Below are 27,896 nucleotides of genomic sequence, written 5' to 3' on the forward strand. Positions count from 1 at the left end.
GAAGGATTAGCCACGATTCCCTGCTGCCTAGACAGATTTGAATGGGTGAGGTCATCCTGCCCTTTGCTTGCAGCTGCTGACAGGGTGGTCTGGAGAAAAAGGCGATGGTACACCGTGGTATGACTCTCACCCAGACACTTGAACAAGCACAACCTGCTGGCCCTGAATGGCGGCCAGATTTTTAAGACTCTCTTCCTTAATAACATGAGGCCATGCACAGAATCTCACTCCTGCAAGTGACTCAGCAGCCTTAATGATTTTCAGTCATTTAGTTTCTACCTGTGAGCTCTCCCCTCATCTTCTCAGACCCTTATCTGAAGTCAATGAAAAGAGCATCACCACCTCCAGTTGGTCAAGCCAGTCATTTCTGTCTTAAAATGGTACAACATGATTTCTCCTTCAGGCATTAAATATTTGGACTGTTCCATTAGCTGAATCTTGCATCTTTCTGAAGCAAAATCAGTAATCTGGCAACCCTGAGCAAAAGAAAATGGGAAATTCTGCTCATCGAACAAAAGCATTCCTCGGAGACAACATACATCAAACATGACTTAAAGGAAGATTAAGTTTTATTCAGATGATATCTTAAGGAGTTTCCGTTCTCATGTCAATGATGAACACTTTTAGTATGGGGAGAGGCTGGTTAATCTTTAACCAAGACTTTACAAGAGATTCTTAAAACAAACAACAAACAACTTACAAGGCTTCATGAGATTTTCCTTTTATTCTGAAGTTTGTACTGTGAATGCTACCAGATTGATAGCTGCATTACGAAAGAAAGAACAAGTTAAGTGCTATGAACTACCCAATAAATCCCTACTGAGAAGATCACCTCTGGATACAGCAGAGGGGAACTCAGCCAAAAACCCATGCTGAGGGAAGGCGTTCAAAAGAATTGTTTACGTGGTCTGAGTGTTTTCTAGAAAAAGTTGGACCTTGGGCCACTAACTCATTTCAAAAACATGGTAGACCAACTGGCAGGTGACCAATGCCACCATTTTACGTAGTAGGACCTTAGGGGGAATACTTCTCTAGCTCATGCTGAAGCTGATGAAGGGAATGTCATTAGCTTCAATGAATATTAAAAGTGGATCTGTGCCCAATTCGCCAGTCTCATAATCCATACTCATAACCCCAACTCATAACGCATTTAGTCTCTCTAGTTAATTAACAGGATTTGTTATCAGGTAGAAATGCAATTCATTTGAAGTGCCAAATTCCCATGCGTGTTTCCTGCTGCAAGAAAGAAAACTGTATGTATACACCAATGTTTCCAGAAAGCTTGAATGGAAACCCCTTTCGTGTCAGAAGTTTATTTTTATTGGTAAAATATTAAATAATATACAGAATTAAAAACTGCACTTACACTTCTGAGAAGAAATAATTCTTGGACAAATTATATGCTTGTTCCTGAGATTCCCTACATTTATTCCAGTAGCTGTGCACTCAAGACAGTACAAACCTTTATAATATAATCCTTTTCACAAAGTATTACAAAGTTTCTGCAGCTTCTTTTATTTATACACACATACAGACTCACACTCTCACATGGCTGTACAACACTCACACATGTACAGAGTACACACATACAGATGTGGAACCATATGTATGCATGTATACTAAGAAGGAAAAAAAATAAGTCCCATAGTTCAGTCTATAGCGGCAAAACGTTTTTAGCAGGGGGATACAGGTTTACATTAGGGTTGCTCACATGCACCACTGTCATAGTGATCATTTCTGAACTCCTTTTGTAAGAGCATGTTCCAATGACCACGTAGAGCAATGGGACAATTCCCAGTGTCTTCACTGGCTTTTGGAATAAACTCTGATTTCTCTGTTGTTTTTGTTTGGTTTTATTTTTTTATTTTATTTTTTTTTATTTTTTTTTATTTTGAAAGATTTGAGCTCAGAACATCTGTCACAGAACTAAAAGTTTGTAACCTGGGAGAAAAGTGGTCATTTGCCAGATTACTCACCCGGCTTGCTTCAGGAAAACAGCACTAAAGTGGGCAGAGTGCAACTCTGTATGAGGCAGGGAAGATGCCGTGACAAAGAGGTCAGACCTGATAGCCTGAAATTACATGCACAAAATGGTGCGTGCTTTGCTGTGATCCCACTGCTTCAGTGCGGTCCCTGTTTGGGGGAGGACCTGAACAACCTACGTGAGGTTACCAGAATTTGGCCCAAGGAGCATGAACCTGTGGGCAACTGCAACAGTCGCCCACCAAATGCATTTTTCTTTTTGAACTCAAACGCAAGAGTCTGGGAAATAATTTGGCAATCAATCAGAACAGGATACAGTCTCCTCACCTTTGTTATTTTAAAAAGAAACATCTTAAATACAAATTTAAAAGACAAAAGTGGCTACTGTGCATGCGCAGTAACTGCCTTTCAAAGAAATCTCAACGGGATTTTTTTTTTTTTTATTACGTACCTAAATACATATTTACAGAACAGCGGCTTCAGTCTACTGGGGGAAAAAAAAAGGCATTAAAAATACACTATATATAAATATGTATGATATGTAAAACAAGTCCCATCTAAACTTATATAAGACAAGGACAAGTCTAAAGAAGCTTTTCTGGTCTCTCAGGTAGATAAAGGACACGAGTCCTGTAATTCTTATGCAGGCAAATCTCTCCCATTAGAGTAAATGGCAGTTTTGCCCTAGCTAAGACATTAGGCCTAATCCAAAATCCATCATCAAAGTCAACAAGAGTCTCCACTGAGTGGGTTTTGGATCAGACCAAAAGAGCTTTTTTTTTTTTTTTTTTTGTTATTTTTAATAAACATCAATATTAAGTGCTTTACTTAAAAAGAAAGCTGCAATTATAAAAGAAAATGAAGGAAGAGGCAAGAACAGGTATGTCCTTAATTCATACACTGGATATGTTTCAATGTCAAATAAAAACAGGAGTTAAGGTATGGGCTTTCACCTTAATTTAGTTTCTCACCTTTTGTCAGTCACAATCTTAATTCACGTAGTTAGTTGAACCTTATCTTTGAATGTATTTAAGACAGAGCATTTTGTTTCACTGATTTGTGTAGACTGAGGAAAGAAAAAAGAAATCATTGTACATTAATAAGACGTCAGGGAAAGTATTGCACTTGAACAGAAAAATAACCCAAAAAGGTGGTTTTGTTGGTGAATTTTTTTTTTTTTTAAACTAATATAAGCAAATCATCCATTTCTGCAATAAGCATGTTTAGAAAGCAGGATCCAAGAACAAAGCATAAGAAACAAATCTGGGGTTGGTAACCCCCACCCTGGAATACAACAGTAGTAAAACTTTTTTTAAAGCATTTTCTTCCAGCAGGAAAAAAAAAATTATATGACTTTTTTTACTTTACAATTTTAAGTCTTTCTAAACATTTGCATTAAAAGTTTCCAGTTTCTCATAGAAAGATATACATTTTAGGAAAAAAAAAAAAATACAACCAGAAAATAAAACCAACTAAAAAGGAAGGCAAATATACAGTAATTACATCACTGTGGAATCATCTCGGAAGGTACCCTAGATCTTTAAAGTGTTACAAAGAATATGTACCTCAATATTTTTTTTTTCCTCAAATCAACTATCTTTTTTTCTTTTTCCTGTTTTTAATATAAAACTACGCTTGAGTACAAAAATATGTAAACAGACTGTACAGCCAATGAACAAAAAAACCCCCCCCAAAAAAACCCAAACAAAAAACAAACCCCAGAACCCTTAGACAGCCCAAAGCTACAGGAGATATGAGCAGGCCCAGACTTAAAGCTCAGAGAAGGAAAAGGGGGAGAAAGAAAGAGAAAACCACTGAAAGCCAGAGGAGACTGCTACATGGCAGAGGAAGTGAATATGTTCAAGCTCTGAGGACACTTGACAATTCGTCAAATAATTGATCACAGTTTCAGAATCTGAGCGACTACAAAAATAACCAAAAAGTCCTTCCCTTGTTACAGTGTGTTCAGGAACGAACATCCATTTCCAGTAAGCAATGTCAAATCCCAGTAAGTGCATAGTAGGGGATTCAGTGACCTCTACCCTTCAAGAAGCTTTTCTTATTCGATGTCACTTGAGGTAAAACTAAATGGCCCAATTTACTGCAAACTGGCCTCGTTGTGCCAATAACGGAGTCGTGCTCTCCACCGTGCCTTGCGGGAGGCGTCTGTATTTCATCTGTGATTGATAATACAGACGAGAGGCTACCGGTATTCACGTACCGCTGAGCGCGAGGGATTAAGGCTACTACACAAATGTAAGCGAACCTTCCCCACAGAGCCCCGCCAACTGGGAGCTGGTGACTGAGGCCTAACCAGAGCTGCTGCGCCCCACCACTTAGCAAGCAAGGCCCCGATCTCACTAATAATGGTAATTATTAAGCACACGGCGAACTGCGAAGCTCCTGTGCGCTTCCAGATCTAATCGAAGGGACGGCAGCAGGCTAATCGCGTGCTCAAATGTTTTCTTGGGCTGCAGTGCAGTCGCCTAAATCAACACCTGCTGCAGGAAGGAAGCATCTGCCCAAGCTTCGGGCCAAGCCTCTCCCTTTCTCCCAACAGAGTCCATCCACATCATGCGAGCCCCTCTCAAGACATGATCCAATTAACTTCGCCATCATTCACTCTGTTAAAATACTTCACATACTGCTAGCAAATACATAACAGTATTTTTTTTTTGTAACTGTATAAATAACATTAGGTTTTACCACAGCAATGTAAGTCTTTGTTGAAATGGTCATTTCTATCCATTAGGTCCCCTGATTTGTATGTAAAGGAAAAGTTTTTACCGAAGGAGAGAGCATGGGCAGTTATCCTCCCAGATGAGGATCCACACGAGCACACTGATAACCACCTTCCCAAAGGCCAGAAGCAAAGAGGAACCGGGAATGCCTGTCTGCATGATCAACTGAACACCTAGGTGACTTAAACAGATACCAGTTTTATTGTTGTCTTGGCCTGTTAAGCGTGCAGCATGGCAAAACGTCAGCGCACCACCTCCTCCTGACTGTCCTCTGTTCACTTCAGAGCCTCAGTGGAGGAGAAGGACAGAAATCACTCCCAGGCATGGCTGTAGGAGGGTAAATTAGAGTGACGTTCTCCTTGACCTCCACTTCTGGACAACTCTTAATGGGGTAAAAGGGAATATATTTACTATGAAACAAATTCTACCTCTTTCCTACCTAATTCCTCCTTCCACATACTCTCTGTGACTGCTGTGGGCCCTGAAGCCAGCGGAGAGGTGCCGAGGAGCTGGGCTCGGGGTCTGATCGAAAGCACGCTGGCCTAGTCCCCTCCCTGCCCAGGCCGGCACGCTTAGATGCTGCGCCCGTCCGTGCAGGGTAAATAACTAGATCTGAAACTAGGTCACCAACCAGCCAGGAAAGTACCAAAAGAAACATGGCGCTTTTCAGCAAAGTGTTCCAGCTAATAAACCCCCACAACATCTTCTACAGGTGGGCTTCTCTCATCTCTCTGTCAGTTATTAGGGCGGCAGCAGCACGGCAGTCAAACTTGCAAACCATTTCCAAAGGACTTTTGTTCTTGCTGGATTTCTTCTTCCAGGTTGAAGCAAGCGGCAGATGCTTTAAAGTCTGCTCCTGTTCCTAAGCGGGAACTTAAAAGCACAGCAAAATCCACTTTCGAGAGTTGCTTTACTTAAAGCTCTGGAGGGGGAGAAACAGGAGCGCGCTGCCCTGGCACGCTGCAGGGCAACGGGCACCCGGGGGCTTTTGCAGCGAGTCTCAGTGTCGCTCTGGGGACGCTGTGTTGGTTGGGACCAGCTCTGAGACCAGCTCTGGCTGGAGAGCTGGAATGCCCTTTGCTAGGGCAATTTTCAGCCCTTCCTGCTCCTAAAAAGCCAGCTGGCTCCAGGAAATCTCACAGCAAAGGATCAAGATGGCCCTCTCTCCCGGTCAAGCTGCTGAGGAGGGTGCAGAAGGGAAGAGGGATCTGCCTCACTACGCCATAGGAGAAGGGATGTTTACTTTGGGTTGTTTTTTGTCGTGCATTCTGAAAGGGTATGGTAGGATATCATGAACGACACCACGAGCTTCCAAAATGCATTTGAAAAAGGCACATATACAATAAAGCATATATCTAATTATACAATACCATATATATAAATATACTTTCTCAAAATCTCCAGCTGCCCTAGACTGCAGGCCATTACTGCCATCCATTTTTGTTTTTAAATGATACTAAGCCAAGCTAAGATGCAAATTTCTAACATCAAAGCCAATTTTGTCACACTTTCCCTAAAATCCCATGCTGAGTTTAGGCGACTCAGGTATCAGTGCAGCCTCCCTCCTCCCTCCTCATTACATTAATAATGCACAGCGAAGAGTTAAGGAAAGGAGTATTATGTAGCGAAGAAACTATATTACTGGGGCTCTTGTCCTTGACTGAAATAAGCACCTTTCCCTAAATTATCACCAAAGTTTCTTTCTGGAAGAAGGAACGTCTGTTGTCTGGCTTCTTTCAAATATGAAAAAGCTAGCTCTGCACCTAGACAACAGTAGTAATGTCCTATATTAAAGGCCAGTTTTGAAGGGTTTGGTTTAATTCGTGGTCTCCTTTTATATCTGACAGCCCCAATTTAGGAATGCCCTTGTAAACAGAAAGAAATTTGGGAACTCTTAAAATCGAGAATTTCTTCACTGTTTACCAAATATACTTTAGTTCCACATGGCTATTTTGTGAGCTCTGTCCTCACATTGTAGAAACCACTACCATTAAAAAATCAGGCCAATTAACACATTTAGGTTCTTTCTCTCTAATACAGACCAATAGAGGTTAATGCCTAGATACCTTTCACACCACATCATAGATGGAAGCACTTTTTAAGGAGAATAAAATTGTTTTAATCCCATAAGTTACTGAGTAAAGAGCTAGCTTTACTGAAAAATGCTATATATTTTGGTGTGCACTCCTAAATGATTGCAAAGAGAGGTGGCTGTAAAATTCATTGGCCATAACAGCAGATATATAGATAATGCCCTTTGCTCCAAGAATATGGATCATACCAAGAGCAGAATAAGCAGTCACACTTCTAGTTCAATTAATAGGCTTGCAATACCTTAAATTGAGTCAGAATCTTGCCATTTTTGATGTAAAAAGAAGCAAAAGGGTTTACTGGCAGGGATGTGTGCAGCAATGGCTTTTTTTTTTTTTTTTTTTAATTAAAATGGGGAATGCTCACAGGAAGCCAATTCTAAATTTGCAAATGCATGTTTTTAACTGGAAACCTGATTCCAAGAATTTCAAGAGAGTCCAATAAAAATCAGCCAGGTTTGATTTCCAACACTAAATACTTAGAACAAATGGATCCGCAGGCCAAGGATTATCTCCTGAAATTCCTAGTACACTGTGAATGACTAATGGACTTGACAAAACTCAAGAGCTTTTCTTAGAAATCTGCAGAGAGCAAGCAAGGGGGAAAAAAAAAAAAAGATCTCTGAGGCCCCATAATGCACACTTCCGTGTAGGGGCAAATTGCTTTATCTAAAACCCTCCAATTTTTTTCAGTAGGAAGTGAAGGCTACAATAAATGCTAGTCCAAAACTTTGTTCAAAATTTGAACAAGAATTTAATCTTTCTCCTTCCTCTAGCTCTAGGATGAAAAACTTCAGTGAGTGTTCTGAAAAGGACATTGATAACAAAAATTAATGCAACCCCTCTGGCTTCTTACTCTCCAAAACATGTGGGTTTTGAGACATAACTAAACCAGACGGTCTCCCCACTGCCTCCCCAGTTCTCTGTGCCTGTGATACCGGGACAGGGCAGTGCTTCAGTACAGATCATGCAAGCTACCATTGGAACAAGAAGTTGGGCTTAACTGAAGCCAGCTACTAAACCGCTGAGCCTCCCCATCTGATCTTCTAAACATCTACGGAATATACACTACAGGAGGTATCAATGAATCATCAGTGAAGGAAAGTGCACACTAACGAACTGCAGATATAATTGCAGCTAACTTATTTGTGGATACACAAGAGATTCTCTGCCTTTCCCGTATTCTGGTGCTTTCCCAAACACGGGCAGAATTTTTTAACACTTTTTCCCTAGTGCTACCTATTCCAAGAAACCGTAGCCCACTTTCTTTCCACTGACCACAGAAGGGAATACGTAGTGTTGTCCCCCAGAGACTGAAAAGGGATTGCCAGCAGCCCTTTTCTCTGGTTCAGGCACATGTCTTTCTGGAGGCCCATGTAAGCCTAGTGACCTTCAGGGCCAGCATCTTTCCCTTTGCATATTGTTCTTGAAAGATCTTTCCTGTCTCAGCAGATATCACAACCACTTTTTTTTTTTTTTTTTTTTTGGTGGCATGCTGTAAAAGCAACCCCTCTTTTCTGAATTTGCAAGCACATCCTGATGCAGAACATGGCTGGCCGCTTCCTAAGCCAACCTTCATAGCGGCAGAGAAGCAGCCGTATGGAATAGAAGTGATGCCCTCCAGCATCTCCTTGTTTTATTCCTGCACAAAGTCCTTTGATTGCACCAAGCACAAGAAAATGAGAATGGTCTGGAGGATGGCAGCAGTTCATTTGCCTGAGTTTCCTCTACATTAGGACAAAGAAAGAAGGAGGAGGGAGAAACCCAACAACATTAAGAACAATGTTGGGAATAGGTCTTTAAATCTGTCTCTCCAAAGCCTGTATATTCCCAGCCTTGATAGGTCTCACATTACACAAGATGACATTTCTCTCCATATTGTATTATAATTAATAGGCTACTGCAAGACTTTACCAGCTCCTACTTAATAGCATTTCAGTGCTGGGAAGCAGTCATCAGGTAATCTGGCCATGATCTACTGTATCCTTTCTAAACACAGGTTCTAGCTGCCAAGAATGTCACCATAAAAAGATTTCAATCAATACCACTCAGCTCCTACTTTCAAATGCTCCAGGTCTAGGAAGAGAAGAAGAAAAAAAAACCCAGTACCCTCAAAACGAACAGCAAACTGGCATATGCATCGAGTACGCAGATTGAAGTGAGCAGATGGGAATTCATTATGGCCTGATCTTGCTCTCTCTTTTATACTTTAGTAACTTTATACTTTGGAAAAGGTCTCACCAAGCGCATGGAGACCGTGTGCACAGAGGGGGTTAAACCCATGCAGATCTTTCCATTCTCAAGCTGTGCTCTTGTTGCCAAACAACAACATTTCAATTGTGATTGGTACAAACAGTTGGGTTTCAATGGCAATCTGTCATGTAGGTTTAAGCCTAGTTTTTACTGATGTAACCTGCAACTTGCTGGGTGGTTGCTGGCTTTGTTTTTTATTGGGAGAGAAAGAAAGGAAACAAAACAGATTGGTGGTGTTTTTTTTTCCCTTGTCCAGTCTGTAATTCAAGGACTTGCTCTGGAGTTTCTTTCTCCATTTGTTTTCCCTAGAATAAAATCAATAAATTGGGAATAAAAATTACATCTGCAAAACCAAATCAAAGCACAGCACCTGCATCTCCATGTATCACTTTCTGAAGAAGTAAGGAAGGTCATATGTGATCTGTTCATTTGCAGGGCTTCTGTGCTCTCCCAGAGCAAAGGCTATCTAGCAAAACCTGCAAACACTTCCACCCCTAAATTAAAGCAGAATTGATGACTTAAAACCAAAAGCAAGTCACTGGTTCCATGAATTAGCAAGTTGTCAAAATTAGTTAAGATGTCAAAAGGAGAAAAAATGGTCAAGGCTCGGATTGTGATGTAGCTGAAGTAGTTGGGGTAGTTCCACCAAATTCAATGGAGCCAAGAGGATGAATGCTGGCCAAGGATCTGGATCCTAGCATTTTCCCAACTGCAAGTCTTAGTTTAGGCTGTTGCCAAGAGGTTAACACTGTGGTAATAGAATGAGAAATTATTTATATAATTATATATCTCTATATACACCTATATTTAAAGAATGCTTTGCTACTAGTACTTTTGTCATTTTAAAATCTGTAATTTTAAAACAAAATTATTTCAGATGAGCAGCAGAACCTCTTGAGTAAACTACAGACTCTCTCACCCACTCCTAGGCTACTTACTGTCCCAGAAGCAAGCTTAAATGTTATTTCTAAATGCTGTTTCTTAAAACATAGGGTGCAACTAAGTAAGTAAGGCTCCCGAGGGTCTCTAAGAAGCCAGTGAGTCAACACATAGGCATGGAGTAACAGCAAATCAACAATTCTAAAAAAGGTGCTTCATAAGTTAAGGAAAATAAAAATACAAAGCCTCGGACTTACCACAGAAGGCCCTCAGACTTATGAAACTAAACTGCTGTAATGTGGTACAGTGTTAAGACATACATTTCTTTTTTTTTCTTTCTTTTTTCTTTTTTTTTTTTTAAACATTCTAGAGGGGCAATACACACTGAACCCAGGAAAACAGCTCACCCTAGAAAGTAATATCGACTTTGATTCGTGCTCCTAAACCCCTAACAGTTTTGCTTTAAAAATAATTGTTCATTCTGCAGAATAAAGTTCCCCCCTCCTTCAGCCACCAACACCCTGCACCGTATCTACACGTTTGACAAAGGCTCTCCTCCAAAATGTTTCTACCTATTCATCTGAAATTGTACGAGTGGCATCTCATTGGGACTTTAAAGCACCTAGCAGGGTTGAGCGATATCCCGAAACAGGACATGATGTACAGCTGATTGAGACAGAAACGGACTGCCTTTCAATTCCCACAGAAAGCGAGGCAGGTCACTCACCAAAAAGTGACAGCAACAACAATCCCCTGTTTTATCCCTTCCCTTCCTTCTTTCCATTCTTAAGCTGGGCAGAGCAAATGAGGTTGGGTCCACAAAAAATAAGGTTAATAATAATAATTAAACAACAGCAACAACAACAACAGCAACAACAACAAAATAGGCGTCTCAATGTCTGAGGAAAAAGTGGGATTGTAAGTGCAGTATTTCTTCATGTGCAGTTCTTCTACTTCATACGAGTCCCCTTTGGATGAGAAGGCCTAGTGGAATGTGTGCTCCCCTCGGACTATGTGCGACGAGAACTCATAGCGGTCCTGGCTTCGGTAGCCACAGATGTTGCACTCTAGCGGGTCCCGGTAGCCGTGGCAGCCCATGTGGATGGTGTACATGACATGGTCCAGGAAAAGGACGCGACAGTGCTCACACTTGAAAGCTCTAATCTGCTCCCCTTCTCCATTGATGACCTTGTAGATATCCTTTAAAGAGCCCTTAGAAGCTTTTGTGGCATCCAAAGCCTTGGCGTCCTCCTTCATATAAGCCGGGCTTGGCTTTCTCTTGGGATTTAAGGCAGAGTTTCCTTGGTAGGACTGGCGGTCTTCGTGGCTGCTCTCTGAGTCAGTAGAATCCAGGCAGCTATTGCTGGGGGAGCCCTCTCTATCCTGGGTTCGACTCTTTGGTCTGATGAGGGAGATCGGGCCATCCATGTTGTTCTCGTGACTGTCAGCTGTTTCCCTGCTAATGGGCCTTTCTATCCTGTTCGGATGATAGACCTGAGCGTAAGCTGAGCTGATGACCGGGGACACCTCTGCAATTGTGCTTGGTGTGTGCTGCATCAGGGGGTGAAGTGCCTCAGCTCCAAGGTAGGTGATTGCATTGTTGATGGCTTGGTCCATCATGTGAGACTGCATCAGCTCAGCCTCCTTCTCATAGGTTAGGTTCATATCAAAGGGGATATCTGGATAGCCAAATCTCATGAGCTTTTCACCTAAGGGACAAGAGCAAATGAATGAGAAAAATCAATGTAATCCTTCTAAGGCTTCACTGTAAAAGGGGTAGGGAGGGACAGGAAACCCCCGGCTTGGGGTGAAAGTTAGCCTCCTTCTACTTGTTTACTGACCTCCTACAAAGTTCCTCTCCTGAGATGGGTAAAACAGCAACCTCACCAACATCTTTTTTTATTTATTTTTTTTTTTATTTTTGTATAGTGAAGCATGTAGCTGCAGTGACCTCCAGACTGATTTTAAATCTTCCGCTGGGCCTGACTGTGCCTGTACTTCAAGTTAGGAAACACATGTTAACTGGTAGAAAATGGGATTGAACCTCTGAGGTCAATGAAGCTCCAACAGTTTATATCATTAGACAAACTTTCCCAAAATTAGAGGAGGCAGTACACCATGTATCCCCCACACTCTGAGGTTCCTCATACGTATGTTACAACAGGGCTGCATAGTGAGAAACCTAAGCAATGGTACAGAAGTGGCTGGTATGGTGGCACAATCCTTCAACCAGCATAAAAAAAAAAAAATAAAATGACTGCATGTGGCCACAGAATGAAACAAGTAATAGGAGCACTGGACGCTGACCTGCCATCTCGCGTTCAGGCTATAATATCTCTGTAGTTTGCTTCCTCAAAAAAAAATAATCCTATCCCAATGTTTTGGACTGAGAAAAAAAGATTCACACACCCCGTGTCTATTTAAGTAAGAAAACAAAATAGAGAAACCACACATATAGCTTGGTTTAATTTGGTAAAAGGCAAAAGCAACTTTAATTGACACAGGATAAATAAATACATAATGATGAAGAAGCTGGCTGATTCATCACTCTGTGAATCCAAATACACATCCCTGTAACCTTTTTAAATCAATGGCACTACAGATATGTGAAACCAGAACCACATGCTGGTAAATTATGCTAGTCACAGGGTATGTTACGTATCACAGCTCTCCTTCGAAGTTAACAAATTTACCACTACTTACATCAGGGCTCAGCTCAGCAGCATTGCTTTTTCAGTGATGGCTTTAGAGTGTCAGTACAAGAAAGTTCATATAATAACCCTTCTTTTTAAATAGAAAAGGTTATACGTAAAACTACGTGTAAGATACAAGATATACATGCTCATATATGTTCACACACACACAAATAACAGCTGGTTAACTTTTTAAGCTGATTTTACAAAGTCTGATAAATAATTTTGGTTGATTTTCATTGTCTTTGTTACTTTTCACTGCCTCGGTACGTAAACCCAGACTTTTCTTCAATAGTGTAAGCTAATAAATTCAAGGAGTCACTACATACAACTAGTTTGGCTATCCAAGAATTAAAGAACTCAAGAATCTTCTATCACCTTTTGCCAAAATTGCTTGGAACAAAATGTGTATAAACCACCATAAGAAAGAAACAGAACTGTAATCCCAAATCTCTTCCAAATAGCATTAGTACATTTCAACATAGCTATCACTCAGCATTTTATTTTTGACTATAACAATTCATTCCACTTAGCGCAGCTTATCTTAAAGTGATGCATAAAGAGAGAAATAATTTTACATTACCCATGGAACAATCAGGTTATCCTTGGAGATGATGCATCAGTTTGGGTTGGGAATTTAGCCCTGATTAGCAAGGTAATGAAACGCAAGTCTAAAGTTAAGCACGCAAACATTCCTACTCTCTACAGCAGTGTTGCTTACATGTTTCTGATTAGACACCATGTTCATGTACTTCACTACCCTTCCCTACAGCTGGCTGTGCTACTCTTATAGCTGACCAAAAAGCAGCATAATGTAGAAAACTGTTCCTGTTACACAGCAGACATTTGGAGAAAAATATGAAGGAAGAAGCTACAATGACAGCCTTTGTAATCTAACATGACCTAAGGATGATTCTTGCCATCAAACATCCTGTTTTGAGTGTTTCTGCCGTGGGCTGGCAGTCTTGCTGTCTGCGATGGCTGTCCTGCCGCTGATCGGATGGACAACTCTCTAACAGGAGGTGGCTCCAGCCTCACTTGCAATTGAGCAGCTCCCTCCCAGCTGGGGCCAAAGTGGGACTGGAGGAGAGCTCCAGGAGGCACATGATGTCTTTGGCACAGTGGGAAAAAAGAAATGAAAATGGCCATTGGTCTCTGTCACCTGCTCTGGCCACCTGTATTATTCCTGCATTTGAATAAAGAACTGGATCTAGTGAGAGCCTGATCCAGCCACCGAACGAAGTCAGTCCTTTGTAGGCTATATAGATATAGAAATAATACCTATCCTTTATGGACTACTTGCATGAATGACGCAAACCTTATTTTGATTCTTTTATCTTCCACATTTAGCTACTCCACCACAGAGAGCAGAGAAAACTAAATTGCCAGTAACCTGAATTATTCATTCTTTTAATTATGAACCGGTTCCAAAGATGTCAGAGCCTTAGAAATGGAGCATGACATTAAAAAAGTAAAATAAATTATAACATGGGGAGGAGAGGGCATAAAACACAGAGCTCAGAAGAAACATTAATAAATCAGTGCAACATGGTTTTCAATTTTAATTCCTCTTTAGCCAAATCTGTACTTAGAACTAACCAGATTCATCATTTAGAATTTTCACACAAAATAATGTTCAATTTCTATTTATTCTTGCCATACATTAGTGAAGTAGAAGAGGAAACATTTTCCACGGTGGTTATCTTATTGTATGACATTCAAATAAACTTCAAAACAGGTATTTGAAGCTAGATAAAAGCACACAGACACAGCGGTCCTGTGATGTGATACCTGCAGTCCATCTCACCAAGTATCTAAAGCAACTGCAACGCTGGACAGTTGGGAGAAAGCTGCAAGAAATCTCAGAGGAAGCAGTTACAGAATCTACCACTGGGTAAATGTCTTCCTTACTCCCATTTAACTAGAAGCTGACTCTAATTTTGAAGCTGGTTGATCTTCATCTGTTCTGAGATGCCTGTGTATTTTTAATTCTTACTATAACAACTGTGGTCTTATCATAAGCCACATAAATGTCTCCTTTTGCATCCCGACAGTTCTTAACCCCAGTGACACTCTGGGAGAGTAAGCATCATACTCAAACTGAAAATACGTGAATTTGCTTCATGTGATCAGGTTGATGATGGTTGCTTTCAATTTCACTAGCGTCTGCTTCTCCCTTCATTGAAGGAAAGGCAAAAAGAACTACTCTGACTCCTGCACATCATAAGTTATAGTTTCTGCCTCCAGTATTTCAACAGGTTTGGTAAGACTAGTGCCTCAACAGCAGATATATAACCAAGTCTCTCACTCAGAAGTTAACTCTATTTGCCATATGCTGCTTCCTCGCCTCCCGAAATTTCAGCCAGAGTAGAGACTGTGGTCCGTAACCAAGGTCCCTTGGAGATTGCTGATCAGAAAGAGCAGTAAAGCATTGACAGATGTAGCATGCAAAGATTTTAGCTTATGCTTACATGACCTTCTCATAAATACCATTAAGTTGTTTTGGACAGGTGCCATACTTGCAGTACGCACAGGAAAATTTCCTGCAAGCAAGAGAACCATTACAAGTTCTTCCTGATAGAGTTGAACAATATTTCATCGCAGAGAAAATGGGAAGAAAAGTAAGGTCATGGTGAAAAAAAGAAAAGTAGCAAAGCAGAGAGTGCTGTTTTTCAATTCAAACACTGTTATGCCATGAAAGATCAGAAAAGGCAGAAAAAATAAGATATGGTAAATATGAAAGAGGACACTTTCCCCCTACAGCTGGATCTGGACAAAAAAGCTGCATGTCAAGTGAAATCCTGAATTCCTAGCCCCAGGAAAACGCAATACCAAAATGATCTGTTACACCTATAGAAGAAACCAGTTTCTCTAACAACAAAGTAACATACCCTACTGATGAGAATAATAATCTGCTATAGTGTATCTCGGGCAAGGATTTCCTACCAGTAAATGTGCCTTTGAAGACAATAACAACATAAGGTTAATTCCATGTAAATGGACAAGTAAAGTAACCTTCCTGATCTAAAAAAGAGACTATAATCTACAGATTCCAAAAACGGTTTAAATTTATACCATCCAAAAAGTGGGTTGCCTCATTTGAGAGGTATATTTACAATCAGTGAACTATACTGTTTTGAAAACAGGTATGGGTAAACCAGAATTTAAGGGAAGGGAGCAAGGTCTCCAGCTCTCTCAGTTTCTAGCCCCTGCAAAGATAACCTCTGAGAGATATTGCAAACACAATTCTGTTCAAGTCAGTGGACAACCCGGGGGGAAAAAAGATCAAGAGGTGTGCAGTGCCCTTCTTTCTTTTGAGGCTGTAATGTTTCTGAGGTATAGACACACCAGTTTAAGTCTCAGCACGGTTAACTATTTCACTGTTGATCACAACCTGCATGAACGTGCAGCACTTGTTGAGACGACGCTAGGGAAACCTGCTATGATGGGGCCATGTTTACAACCTCATAAAGCTCGAATTGGCTTGTCAGTAGAGAGGCCTGCTCCCATTTCCATCCTCTTCAACCCCAGCTGTTGTCATCGCAGTAAATTAAATCAGAGTATAAATCCTCCAGTTCTTGTCAGCTGTATAGTAACTCATTTCAGACCACTCTTAAAGACAACAGCCTAAGAATTAAGCTTTTGTCTCAGAGGAACTAATAACAACACAGGTAATACTGATGCCTCCCAGTGTTCCTCCTGTGGGCTGGATTGTTCCTGACCTAACCTTGGCTTAGCACTGATACCTGGGAATGGTCAGATGGCTGAGAGCAGCCAGGTCAGTGTGTTAGTGCCCCCCAGGTGAGCTGCTGCATGCTGCTAGCTCCCTACTATTCAAAATCATGTGGGTTAGCTTAAAACCACCTTCAAGTGGTGATTTAACAAATCCATCTGAATCTGCATTTAGCTGAGGGGCAATGACTTTTCTAAATGGTTGCCTTAATTGCTTACAGTCCTTTGATCCTCTCTCCGTAAGTGTCCTCAGTGTAGGCAGAATGAGTATATGACACCCTTAAATTCTGCACAACTGTCCTTCCAGGGACTGAGTGTGGAAAATGCATATTGCATGACTTTGGAGCCTAGCAGCATACACTTCCCCCAAATAATTCCCCATCCCAGCTCCTCTCCAGCTCCTCTCCTAAGAAGTTCAGCACTGCCTCAGTAGCAGTAAAAAGAAGCTTTAAACTACAGCTCAAACCCATACTGTTTCCTGTTAGAAGCTGAATCATTTTAAGATATCAAGACACAAAGCAATATATGAATTCTGGGCCTAGGATTCTAAATTTGGTAACCAAAAGTCATTCAACGCTGTTTTATATTCATGCATTAATAAGTTTATTGTGTGCAGAATGCTGCACTTGAAGCAAGCACTTCTGCCAACAGAAGCGATGTGATTTTACTTCCTCATGCCGGCATTATCAGACCAGTTGTTGCCAACTCTCAAGAATTTAATACAAGTTACAAGTCTTAAGATACTTGTTGTTTGTTTTTTTAACACACACACATATGGAGTCAGATAATTATATGAGAGCCTTCGTTCTTATTTGCTGGCGCAAGGAGAGGGAAGGTGACAAGTCTAAATCTCAAAAGGGCCAGAGAAAAGTTAAAAAAAACCAAAACAGCCTTAAGGCACGGTAAAAAGCTCGAGATATTCTAAACCATTTTCATGATTCTGGGGACCTCACTTTTGAATTCTCTGGATTGGTAAAATTAATTCAATAATTTTCATGATTTCTTGCTGTAATTTAACCATCTCCATTGTTGTCCCTCCCCATCACAACAAGTTCTGAGCACGCTACTTTTCCCCTTATTCTTTTGGCTATTATAGATGACAAGTAACCTATACCTACACACTAAAAATAATAAAAGGCGTATTTCAAGCTTACCCACAAACTTCTGTGGGGTGGAGCTTTTACGCTTTCCCATGTTGCTTGTCAGCTTCTCTATAACAGCAGGTCTCTCAAAAGGCACCAGAGAAATATTGTTGTCCATCACAGGCTCTTGTTCCTTACAATCTTCCATAGGAGGTACTACATAAAACCAAAAAATCGTATCAGACAAGTCTGGTCTACACTTCACAGACAACACAAATCATTTGAGCCCTGCTGATTGCGCAACAAGTGCAACACAATATAAAGCAAGGTGCAAGAACACACTGGGCATCAAGATAGCAACCACCTTTAAGCAGAGCCACATTTACAGATTGCCTCTCTTTGGGACCCTCTTCGTTAGCAGAAGCCCAACTATAAGCATTTATTAAAGGACTTGTTTTGTTCTGAATACTCAAGATCTCCAGTGAGGAGGGGACACTTTTGAAAATTCACTCTGTAGATGACGTTTTCTATCATTCTCCCTTCAATATTGTCACCTGTTGCCAATGTAGCTTTTTAGTTAGCATTCTTTGTGTATTCCCTTAACTTCACGCTTATCATACGGCACACTTACTGTTCTTGCTTTCTTTTTGTGCTAATCTCAATGATTAAAAAACATACAAGTCATTGATGACTTGTGCTTCCTGGGCCTGGCTGTGTGTTCCCCAAGACAAAGGCTTCCCAAAAGAAGGATCTGTTTGTTAAAGCATGTTTCCTCTCTCTATACGTGAGATTGTAAAATCAACAAACACTGTACTGGAATTACAGCATTAACATTGTATGGAAATTCCCTTCAGAATCAGTTGCATAAACTATCAATGTTTTGATCGATATTTTATCCCTTCAAACACAGACCTAACAACTGTGAATGCAAGTCTTCTGAGTCTGTCTTCCCACTCTCTGGGATCAGCAGGAAGCATTCCTGTGCTATGTTAGGGGAATGCTCATTTGAGACAATAACAACAAATCAACGACCTCTTCTGCCTTTACTCATTTCACTCCTCACCGCTTCTTGGGTTAGGGAATAAGGTGCTAGAGCAAACGAAGCACAGGAATTGCACAGGCTTCTGACCAGGGTAGTGGCCAACTTGCGCAGGGTTTTATGTCACTTGCTGACATAGCGATTACACTAAATACCTACAAAGCACCCTGATTTTGTTCAGCATCTCATTATAAACACCAAGGAGGGCCAGTGGCACTGTGCTGCAGATCAGGCTCGGAGAGTCCGAGTCATTTGCAGTATATGTCAAGTGTGATTCCATGTGTAGCTCTGTTCTGCTGCCATGAATTTAATACATGGCCTAATTGCCCTGCATTCATCTCCAGAAGGTAGCAAGAGAAACCTGAGAAGGATCAGCCACTAGTCCATGTGCTAAGGGCATGGCTGAGGTGTAGAAGATTTTTTGAGGGGAAGAATGGATAGCAAAGAAATAGAAACTGGGACGATCTTGCACAAAGTTCCCACAATTTGTAAAGTGAGCAACCCAGTGCATACTCTGTGTTAGATAAATTTCCCAGTGAAGTCACAGGTGGTACTGCAGAGGTAGCACAGAAGGACTGAAACCCCTATCTTCTGCTACTCCTCCTCCGGTCTCTCATTATAGCAGCCTTCTGTGTCACAGACACCTTCTCCCATTGTGTGCCATAAGTGAATACCACCAGCCTACTTTCCTCCCAGGTAACTTTACTACCTTCAGGATCCTAATATGGAATAATCACTCCCCTGTTCTTAAACATGCAGCTGTTTGCTAGCACATAATATATGAAAAATGGGGTGATAAAAGCCTTGTCTTTGCCTTCTTTCTAGTATGGAAGAACAAATACCAGGCAATTACAAAACAGAGTATCTGCTCAGGTGAACTTCTAAATTCAGACATTCATAATAAGAAAACATGGCAATTTATTCATTTGATTCCGTTTGTGCCTCCGCTGCTATGGAAAGCTGAGTACTTTGAGGCTTAGAATCTACCATATGCTATAAACTGATTTACTCTGCTGCTTTTTTATTTGTACAGGATGCTCCCCCTGAGAAACACAATGGTTTCTCATTTACAAGGCAGTCCTGCTGGCATCAGTGAAAGAGAGGAAGAAAAAGCATAAATATGAAATGAATCTAATGTTGCAACAAAATGGGATGCAGTGTTCAAGTGACCTAATTAATGCCCAGTGCAGACTGGGAGGTCTGGCATACTTTAATAGTTAGGGTTAAATTTTTAAGGTTATTTAAATAGCGTGCTTGGTCGGGAGCTATCTGTACTAGTTCTACTCAAGTATTTACAGAGAAGATTTTGGAAGAAAGGAAAGATTCTGTCTGCTGATTTTCACTGGGAACTGGCATCTGACCGTCCTTTTGGCTTACCAAAAAAGAGTGTATGCATGCACGTGCACACACACTCTGCGTGAAACCCTGGATCCCTGCTCAGTGGCAACAGCCATCCTCACTGCGATGGGCCAGGTTTGCACGAGTGCCACTTCAAGGACTTCCAGTCGTTGGTGTACAGGACATACAAGGCTAGTAGGGGGGTACGTAGGGAGGCGTAGAGGGCTCTAAATCCCTCCTAGGAAGATTTTCTAAAGGTATGCTGGCTTTGTAGGACTGTACTTGCCCACAAAGTCAGTTGAAAACCTCCTGATTACTTCTATAGCCATATGATTAAGCCCCAAATGCATTGACATTTGTATGTCTTACAACGAAGAAGTAATAATTAAATAATTCTACTGTTGGGCATATGTGTGTAAAATTTACTAGACGGATTTTGAAACCTTTCTTCCATGAAAAATGAATAGTGCTAAAAAAGACATCTGCTCTTCTCTCAGTCAGGCAAAAATTCTGCTTGGACTCTTTTTAAAAGTAACATCGTCACCAATAAAAGCATTTTCTTTTCTATCTTTCATGCTGCAAGCTCTTTTTCCCACCTCAGAACTCAACTCTATAATCCAGAGCACGGCTCTTTTGCAACAGAATCACGGAATCATGCCAATGTTTGTGTTGCGAGGGGAATAAGTTACTGGAAATGTGTTTTGTCATGTAGATTTCCTGGGAGAAGGGAGAGATGGAAGTAGTCTAGTTTCTGAAACCATTTAAATTGCATGCAAAACCCGACCAAACAGGTGAGATGTCACATTTTAGAAACCCAAAGAGTTAAGCTAAAAATCACATTGTCAATTTTAGATACATTAATTTTCATTTCAATGTAAAAATATACAAATAAAGGGCAAACAGCCCAGGCTGCATAATATTTCCATTTTGAGGAAAAATAAAAAAATTAAAAAGGGGAAAAGCAAACTGATCACACACAACCAACAGTTATCACAAATCAGCTGCTCTGTGGTAGAAGCTCATGTGTACACATCTACTCTGCGGTAAATGCAATTCCTTTTTTGTTGTATTTCATTGTACTTCATTCCCTTGGTAGTGGGAGCTACCCAAGAACAGTTGACATGTTATAACTAGCTTTGATACAGCAACTCATTTTAGGCTGTGAACCTGTGGTCAGGAGCTCAGGAAGGCTTTTTAATTCTAAAAGTTCAAATTTTAGTACGTTTCTCTTCAGGGATGTGCTTAATCAGCTACCAAGGCGTGCTCGTGGACTGCCCATGCAAACATTCACCACTTCTGACACTGTTAATGTCCTCAATTGCAGTTAACACCCAATGTTGTTTCTAAGCCCAAACCCTCAATACACAAACATGGATTGTCTTCAGAACAAAGACTTTATTTTCCTGAAGACATTGGTCTTTCAATCATAGTGCCCAAAGTGACTAACTTTTCGTTTCTGATTCTTAATTTGTAAGAAACCACACATACATACTACTAGAAAAGTTTATGCTGTTCCAGTGTGCGTTTTGCTGATAAATACTTTTGTGTGCAGACAACAGACACTGGGCTAAGTCTCAGCGGGTATAAATTAGTATTACTCCATCAACTTCAATTTCCTTTCTGAAGCTCACAATACTGCTATTTAAAAAAAGTGTGTGCACGCAGAGAAATGACAGGAAATATTCCCATGGGCCCTGTCTGAAGTGTCCAGTGGGACCAGTGTTTTAACGATGTTTTAAGCAACTCTGTAAGGGGGAAGGACACAAGGCCATTGTGTGTTTTCTGTGGAGCTGGCCTTTGAGCCTTGCACAGCCTAGGGCTAGGCTTCTTTCTCCTTCTCCTAAAGAGTATCCTTCCGCACCCCACTTTAAGAAATTCCCTGGACTTTTTGCTTTGTGGAGATGGAGAACAACATATAACCAGGTGTAAACCATAGCCAGCCTTCAATATTTCTCCCTGTTTGTTCCCACAAAGGTCACGTTCTTGGCATTCAGAGACTGTCACTTCTGTCACACCCAACACACCGCTAACTAGGAGACCGCAGACTAATTTCTACCTTCGGGGCCAGCACTGTTTAGCAGAAAACTGTCAACAACAAAGTCATGGGAGGTCTCTTGCAGCAGCCGTGGTGCTGAGCAGGCAACAGGAGCTAGCCACAAGGAGGGGCAGCTCAGCAAGCAACCGGCACTCTGCAAGATGATGCAGAGGGACCAGGAGACTTGCACATTCCTACCCACACACTGAAAGTAGCCCTCTTTCCCCTCCTCTCTCTTCCCCATGTGGCTTTAAGTCAGGTGATCTAGCCATCTGCAAGACAAAGATAATTGAAATTAAAGGCCTCAGCAGGCCGCTGCGAAAGCACCCAAGTAGATGTCTGTAGCATGCCTATAAATTGATCAACTTGAGAACAGTGCTTGAAAATATTCCAAACTCTCTAGGAGCTGCCTCCAGTTTTCTGGAACAATTCATTTCTGCAGAAATAATTTAGACAGATGTTAGATGTTGGCCATATTGGTGGAGACCAAGCATAGCCACCTGTGTCCTTAAAGCAGGATGCTGGTTGGGATAAGAAAATCCCCATTCCTATCTATTCTGTGCACCGTGGTGAAGCTGTGACCAAGAGCCATACCAAAATGCATTCAGAGGCTTCAAAACACTCAGCAAGGACAAAACACTTAAAAAGTATTTGGAAAGAGAGTTGGGAAAGCTTAACCCCAATGTGATGCAAAATAAAGCAATGATCAAAATCTCTGAAGCGTACACCCACTCATCCTCAGGAATATCCATTCCATATGTGACATGGAAGAGAAGGAAATTAATACATTTTTCAGGGTTAGACTAAGACCTAACTTTGAGCTGAGTAATCATTTGCATACTCTTCCCTGGTGTCTTTATAGTCCCAGGAGAAAGGACTTTGCTGCAGACCTCTACAGGCTGCTGCTCATGACCGTCACTCCCGTGCTGAGCTTCATGGGTGGGAGCTGTGCTGGAACGCGAGGTGAGATTTATTACTGGTCCCAGCTGAATTTGGAGCTCCCTGTCGCTGCCTGTCCTCGCTGTGCACTCACTAAACAGCTAAACGAAGACAGTGGATCAAACATCCCCTTAAACATTCACCAGGGGAGATTTAGACATACTTGCCCAGAGGAGAAAAAGGCACTAGTTGAATTCAAAGTGCTGTTTTAAGCTAATTTTGTTGAGAAAAGTGAAGTGGCTGTGTGAACATTTCTATTTTAAGCCCAAGCAAAGTCAGTCAGGCTGTAAATAAAAGAACCGTCCACATGGGGTTTGCACTGGTTTAACTTCAGTTGGTAGGAAAATCAATGCAAGGTCAACCATTCCAGCTTCTCTTGGTAGACAAGGTTAAGGAGTTACTCTTCTTGTCATAGCATTAAGCAGCTTAGAAAAAGCTTTAGAAGTACATTATCAACAAGACTAAACCCGATTTTAATAAATAACTGAATAATAAACCCAGAAGTTGAGTAGAATTTGGAAAGGTCCTCCACAATATGACCTCTGAAATAGCCTGGCTGTCATAATTATGTAAGTCTACTGTTATTTCCCTAAGGAAAGGCTGACTGAAATCATCATCCAGATGGTTAATACAACAGGCACACCCTTGTAGAGTGTATTTTGTTAGGAATGGAGTCAGTGGTTAAAATCCTACTATCAACCAAGCGCTCCATCTAACGGACCAAGCACACAACAGGTACCTGCAAACGGCAAAGCCCTGAAATCAGTTTTTCCACTGACTTTTACAAGCATAAAGTCAGGTCTAAAGCAGATAATCACTAACTTTAATGTCTTTGAAGTTATTAATTTCATTTTAAATGTTGTTTTTAGTCTCCAGGGTGTCTAAAAATATAGCAATTACTTAATAGAGCTGTATGAACGTTTTGGCAATACGTATTAAATACGTTTAGAACATCTTTATAGGATTAAATTGTTCATGAAAAAGTACCCTTTAAAATTTTTTTGGTTATTTTTTTTCCACCAAAAAATAACCCATATTAGAAACGCTGAATAGATTTTATTTCAGGTTGTATCTTCAGGTTTTTTAGAAATGACCTTTCAGAACTTTTACGCAATTAATTTCCAAATGAAGCCATATGACTCCACTCAACAATGAAAAGCAAAATGACAAAAAAGAAAAGAGGAAATGTTCTTTTGCCTTTTCATTTACCTACAATCTAACTTTTTGGTATTCTCAGATACATGGTAATTTTTAACCAAAATGGAAAGCATCTAATTTTTGTATTTTCTGATTAATAAAAAGTTTTACATATTTAAAGTACCAAACATCTGAAGACAACTTTTGAAAGTTAAAAGATGCTCTGTTTTAGAAAAGTTTCTGAAACACTAATTTTGAGTAAAATTGTACCAGTTTTTGGACAGCTACCTTTCAGCATTCAGTGCTACAGATAAGCCTACAGCCCTGAAGTCTGAGACATTATGCTCACTACCCATACTAATAGCTATGGAAATTTTTGAAAACAAATTTACAGAGTTTGACATTTCTTGCTTTCAACAATCTTTTTGGCAATCTTCAGTTTTTATGTATATTAACACATGCAGTGTTAATTAACATATTAATACTAACACATGTAAATGCATATAAACATTTTTTTCTTTGGTTATAATTACTTTCATCAACACTGTTGAGTTCCATTCTGCTCTGGAAATTTTTATATATATATCCCTCCCTTTTTTTTGGATATAAGATAATATTACAGGGAGTAGAAAAAATGACTCCTGAATACCTCCATCATCCTTATCTCTTATAATAACCAGCCACTATCAGAAAGGAAGGGGAGGGGAATCATACATTTTAGACATGGCTGAGTTCATTTTTAGGGTTACTTCGCACAGGTGGCTTTGCTTTATTTTCATGACTGTATATTTATACATACTAGAAGGCGAAATACTGACTTTAAAAAAAAAAAAATAAATCCAGCAAAACCAGTGCTATTAAATTGGACAGAGTGAAGACTTCACCCATCTTTTCTCTTTCTGCCTATCTGAGTATAAGCAATCTGTAAGACGGAAGTGATGCAAAGCTGAAAAGAAGGAAGAAAAACAGATGGAAAAAAAAACCCCAAGAGATGCTCCAAGTCCGAGAGACCTCAAGAGGTAGTTTCCACCCACCATGGTGACTCATGACCTGCCCGGCAGCCTCCATACTGACGTTCTGCAGATAGTTGTGGCAGCGTTCCTTGTGCTCCTCCAGCGAACTGCGCTGCTTGTAGCTCCGGCCGCAGTAGTTGCACTTGTGAGGCTTCCCCACTGCGGAAAGAACAAGAGCATCAGGTCAAATCCACTTCAACCCACTTTTGCTATCAAAAAAATCACACCGTTGCAACAAACAGCTCTTGCGATGGAAAGACACCCAAGAAAGGTTACTCGAGTCCCAGACCTTTTTCCCAGCCCCATTTTCCCACCGCACACACGTCCTCCCACCCACCGGGTACTTCACCCCATGCGTTTTTCACACTAACGCGCCGTATCAGCAGAAGGAAAAAGAGGCGGACTTGTTGGTCGCAAAGCAAATAAACAGACGACAAGAGGGGAAAACAAACCAAACAGCTGAATCACACCTCAGCATTGCCTGTGTGTCACCGTGTCTTGTGGGAAAGAAACTTCTGAGACATTTTGCCCATGGCACGAACGGTTGCCTTCACAAAAACGAGCTGCCCCAGTGGCCTAATTCTGCTCCCAACTGTGGGGAAACCCATTACGTGGCCCAGAGGAGTTGTTCTTTCATTGAGAAAATGTTGCCAAAATTATGAAGGGAAGGTTGGAAAATAAAAGGCAACAGAAAGTAACTTTGGTAACAACACTGTTACATGCCAGAACTCAGTTGCCACCAGTAATTCACAGAGACCAGACAATATTAAAATATATATAATATAAATACGGGTATACATATATATAAAAGGCCATCTAGAATAAAAATCAAGCCAGAAAAAATGCAAGATATAACTCCAATTTTAAAATGTTTTTGTTTTACTCGGCAGCATTATGAACAAACGGCAAATGCCTCTTAATACATGCAAAACCTGGCACCAGATTCTCATAAAGTATATCCTTTTCATAGCATGTCATTAAGAAACCACAAGAATGGCCTAACCCAAGGCCAGAAAGCTAGCCAGAAGTGTATTTTGCCAAGCTGTGCTAATAAAGGCTTTTAATATAAACTTGTAGAACATGAACATTTATTCTCTAATAACTAAAGAGCTATTAAGTCAGTACTGCAAGTCTAGTAAAACTCCATTGGCTGCAATTTTTAGAGCTGGCTGAAGGATGAGGATGGTCAAACTTCTTCCAGAATCTCGAAAATGTTAGGTAAGAATTTTAGTTTCCAGCCAAAAAAATTGAGAACGTCCTCTGTTGGATAATATACATGTTTCTATTGGGTTTGTCCCAATACTGACAGCTTTTCATGGTCATTTACTTAATGAAATCCAAGCTGTACTAATTGCAGCCAAAATGCACTGTCACCACTGGGATGGGAAAGTGCAGGGGAAACTGCGGGGAGGACACCCGTGGCCAACAAGAAGCCGGGCAGAGGGCTCCTTGCGTTGGGGCTGAAGCCCTAAACATCAAAGACCCAGAGTCAGGGAAATTCTCTGGGGTTCTGCAGGACTAGCACATCCCACAGTGTGTGCCCCACATCACCCATATGATGGAAGATGAAAATGCCCAAGTCTCCACTATCAGAACTGGTCAAAAAGTTTCAGAGGTTTTCGTCTCAGAAAAAAGGGATTCGATGAAATGAACACACTTGCAGAAAGTTTCTGTTTTTCTCAAAAAGTTTGTTTCTGTGTGCAGTTCAGTGACACAAGCAAGTTTGCCAGCGGGGGAAAAAAGCTGCTTTTAAAAAGCATCCAGACTAGATTTACTTCTCTTTACTTAGAGATAAGGCTTATCCTCAGTAAAGTAGTGTGTCTTAGACCAAACAGTTGTTGTAGTCTTTATTTTATTTTCCTCACTAGCTTACACTGTTGCCGTAGCTGGCGCTGGTACTGGAAATCTCAGTGGAGGCCAAGTGTGAGGCTCATTATCATTCCCAGAGTAATTGCCCTTGATGTGAACGACCCGGATCAAGCCTCAGCTCTTAACCATAAACCAGCCATCTCATTCTAGAAGCACCTTTAGGAAAACACACTGGTGGCTCCCTAGGATGGAAAGACTTTTATCATCACCACTACAATGCTTCATCATGCATCTAGACGGCATCAATGTCTGCCACTCTGACACCTTTATTAGAAGCTAAGTCAGTCAAAAAAACGAGTCCAGCTAAATGGATCAAAAAAATCCAATACAACTGAAGGGATTAAGTTAACTGAGCCGAAGCACAGCTGAATTAGCCCACCTGGTTAGGTTATACCAGGTTATCAAGCAACTTAGTTAAACTGTAAGACACAAGGGAAAGGGATGATTGTTTTCAGATTTCAAGAGGCAGATACAACTAATTAAATATATTATCATTTAGCATAGAGAAACATATTCTGCTCCACGCTGACAATATATAAAAAAAATCAACAATAAAAAAAAAGTTTGTATTACACTTCTTCAAATGGCTGCTCCCTGCAATGCAACGATTTCAGAAACATAAGGCCGAGCGTTTCCAATGATATCTACGATAGTCAGCTACCCAAATTCCATCAAATTTCAAGGTTCATAGAGATGATAAAAGCCAATGATAAAGGCACAATTTCTACAGAAAATATGGGATTTGAGGAACATAACTCCCCAAGGAAAGAAATACTCCAGCACACAGGTTCCTTCCTCTGGGGAGAAGATTAGAGAATAAACAACACATGACAAATGTTAGTTATGTTGCCTAATACACGACTGGAAGCTGCTCTGATACAACTGTGAAGAACGCAGTTTGTGAGCTCCAGTTGAGTAGGATTAAATATAAGCCCCCTCGGGTTCATTTCCAAATTCTGTCCCCCCTGCTCTACGGATGCAATCACATCATAGCCCCACATGTCAAAAATCTGATATATACTATTGAAGAGAAAAAAAAAAAAAAAAAATCACACAAAGTGACTCTGACTTGG

The 27,896-nt window shown here is 40.7% G+C and overlaps 1 protein-coding gene across 8 annotated transcripts in view; it reads right to left on the reverse strand.

Annotated features, from left to right (window-relative positions):
- Positions 1-551: 551 nt before the first annotated feature.
- IKZF2 (IKAROS family zinc finger 2) overlaps positions 552-27,896 on the reverse strand; it is a 121,021-nt gene continuing 93,676 nt past the window's right edge. For all 8 annotated transcript variants that reach the window (XM_042784219.1, XM_042784220.1, XM_042784218.1 and 5 more), the window contains 3 exons: positions 24,976-25,113; positions 17,526-17,669; positions 552-11,655 (listed from right to left, as the gene is read on the reverse strand). In XM_042784219.1, the coding sequence (XP_042640153.1) occupies positions 10,931-11,655; positions 17,526-17,669; positions 24,976-25,113 (1,007 nt within the window). In that variant the 3' untranslated portion in view covers positions 552-10,930. The remainder of the gene's footprint in view (positions 11,656-17,525; positions 17,670-24,975; positions 25,114-27,896) is intronic.

The sequence above is a fragment of the Tyto alba genome, unplaced genomic scaffold (genome assembly GCF_018691265.1).
Source record: "Tyto alba isolate M040663 unplaced genomic scaffold, T.alba_DEE_v4.0 Super-Scaffold_7, whole genome shotgun sequence".
Classification (NCBI taxonomy): Eukaryota; Metazoa; Chordata; class Aves; order Strigiformes; family Tytonidae; genus Tyto; species Tyto alba.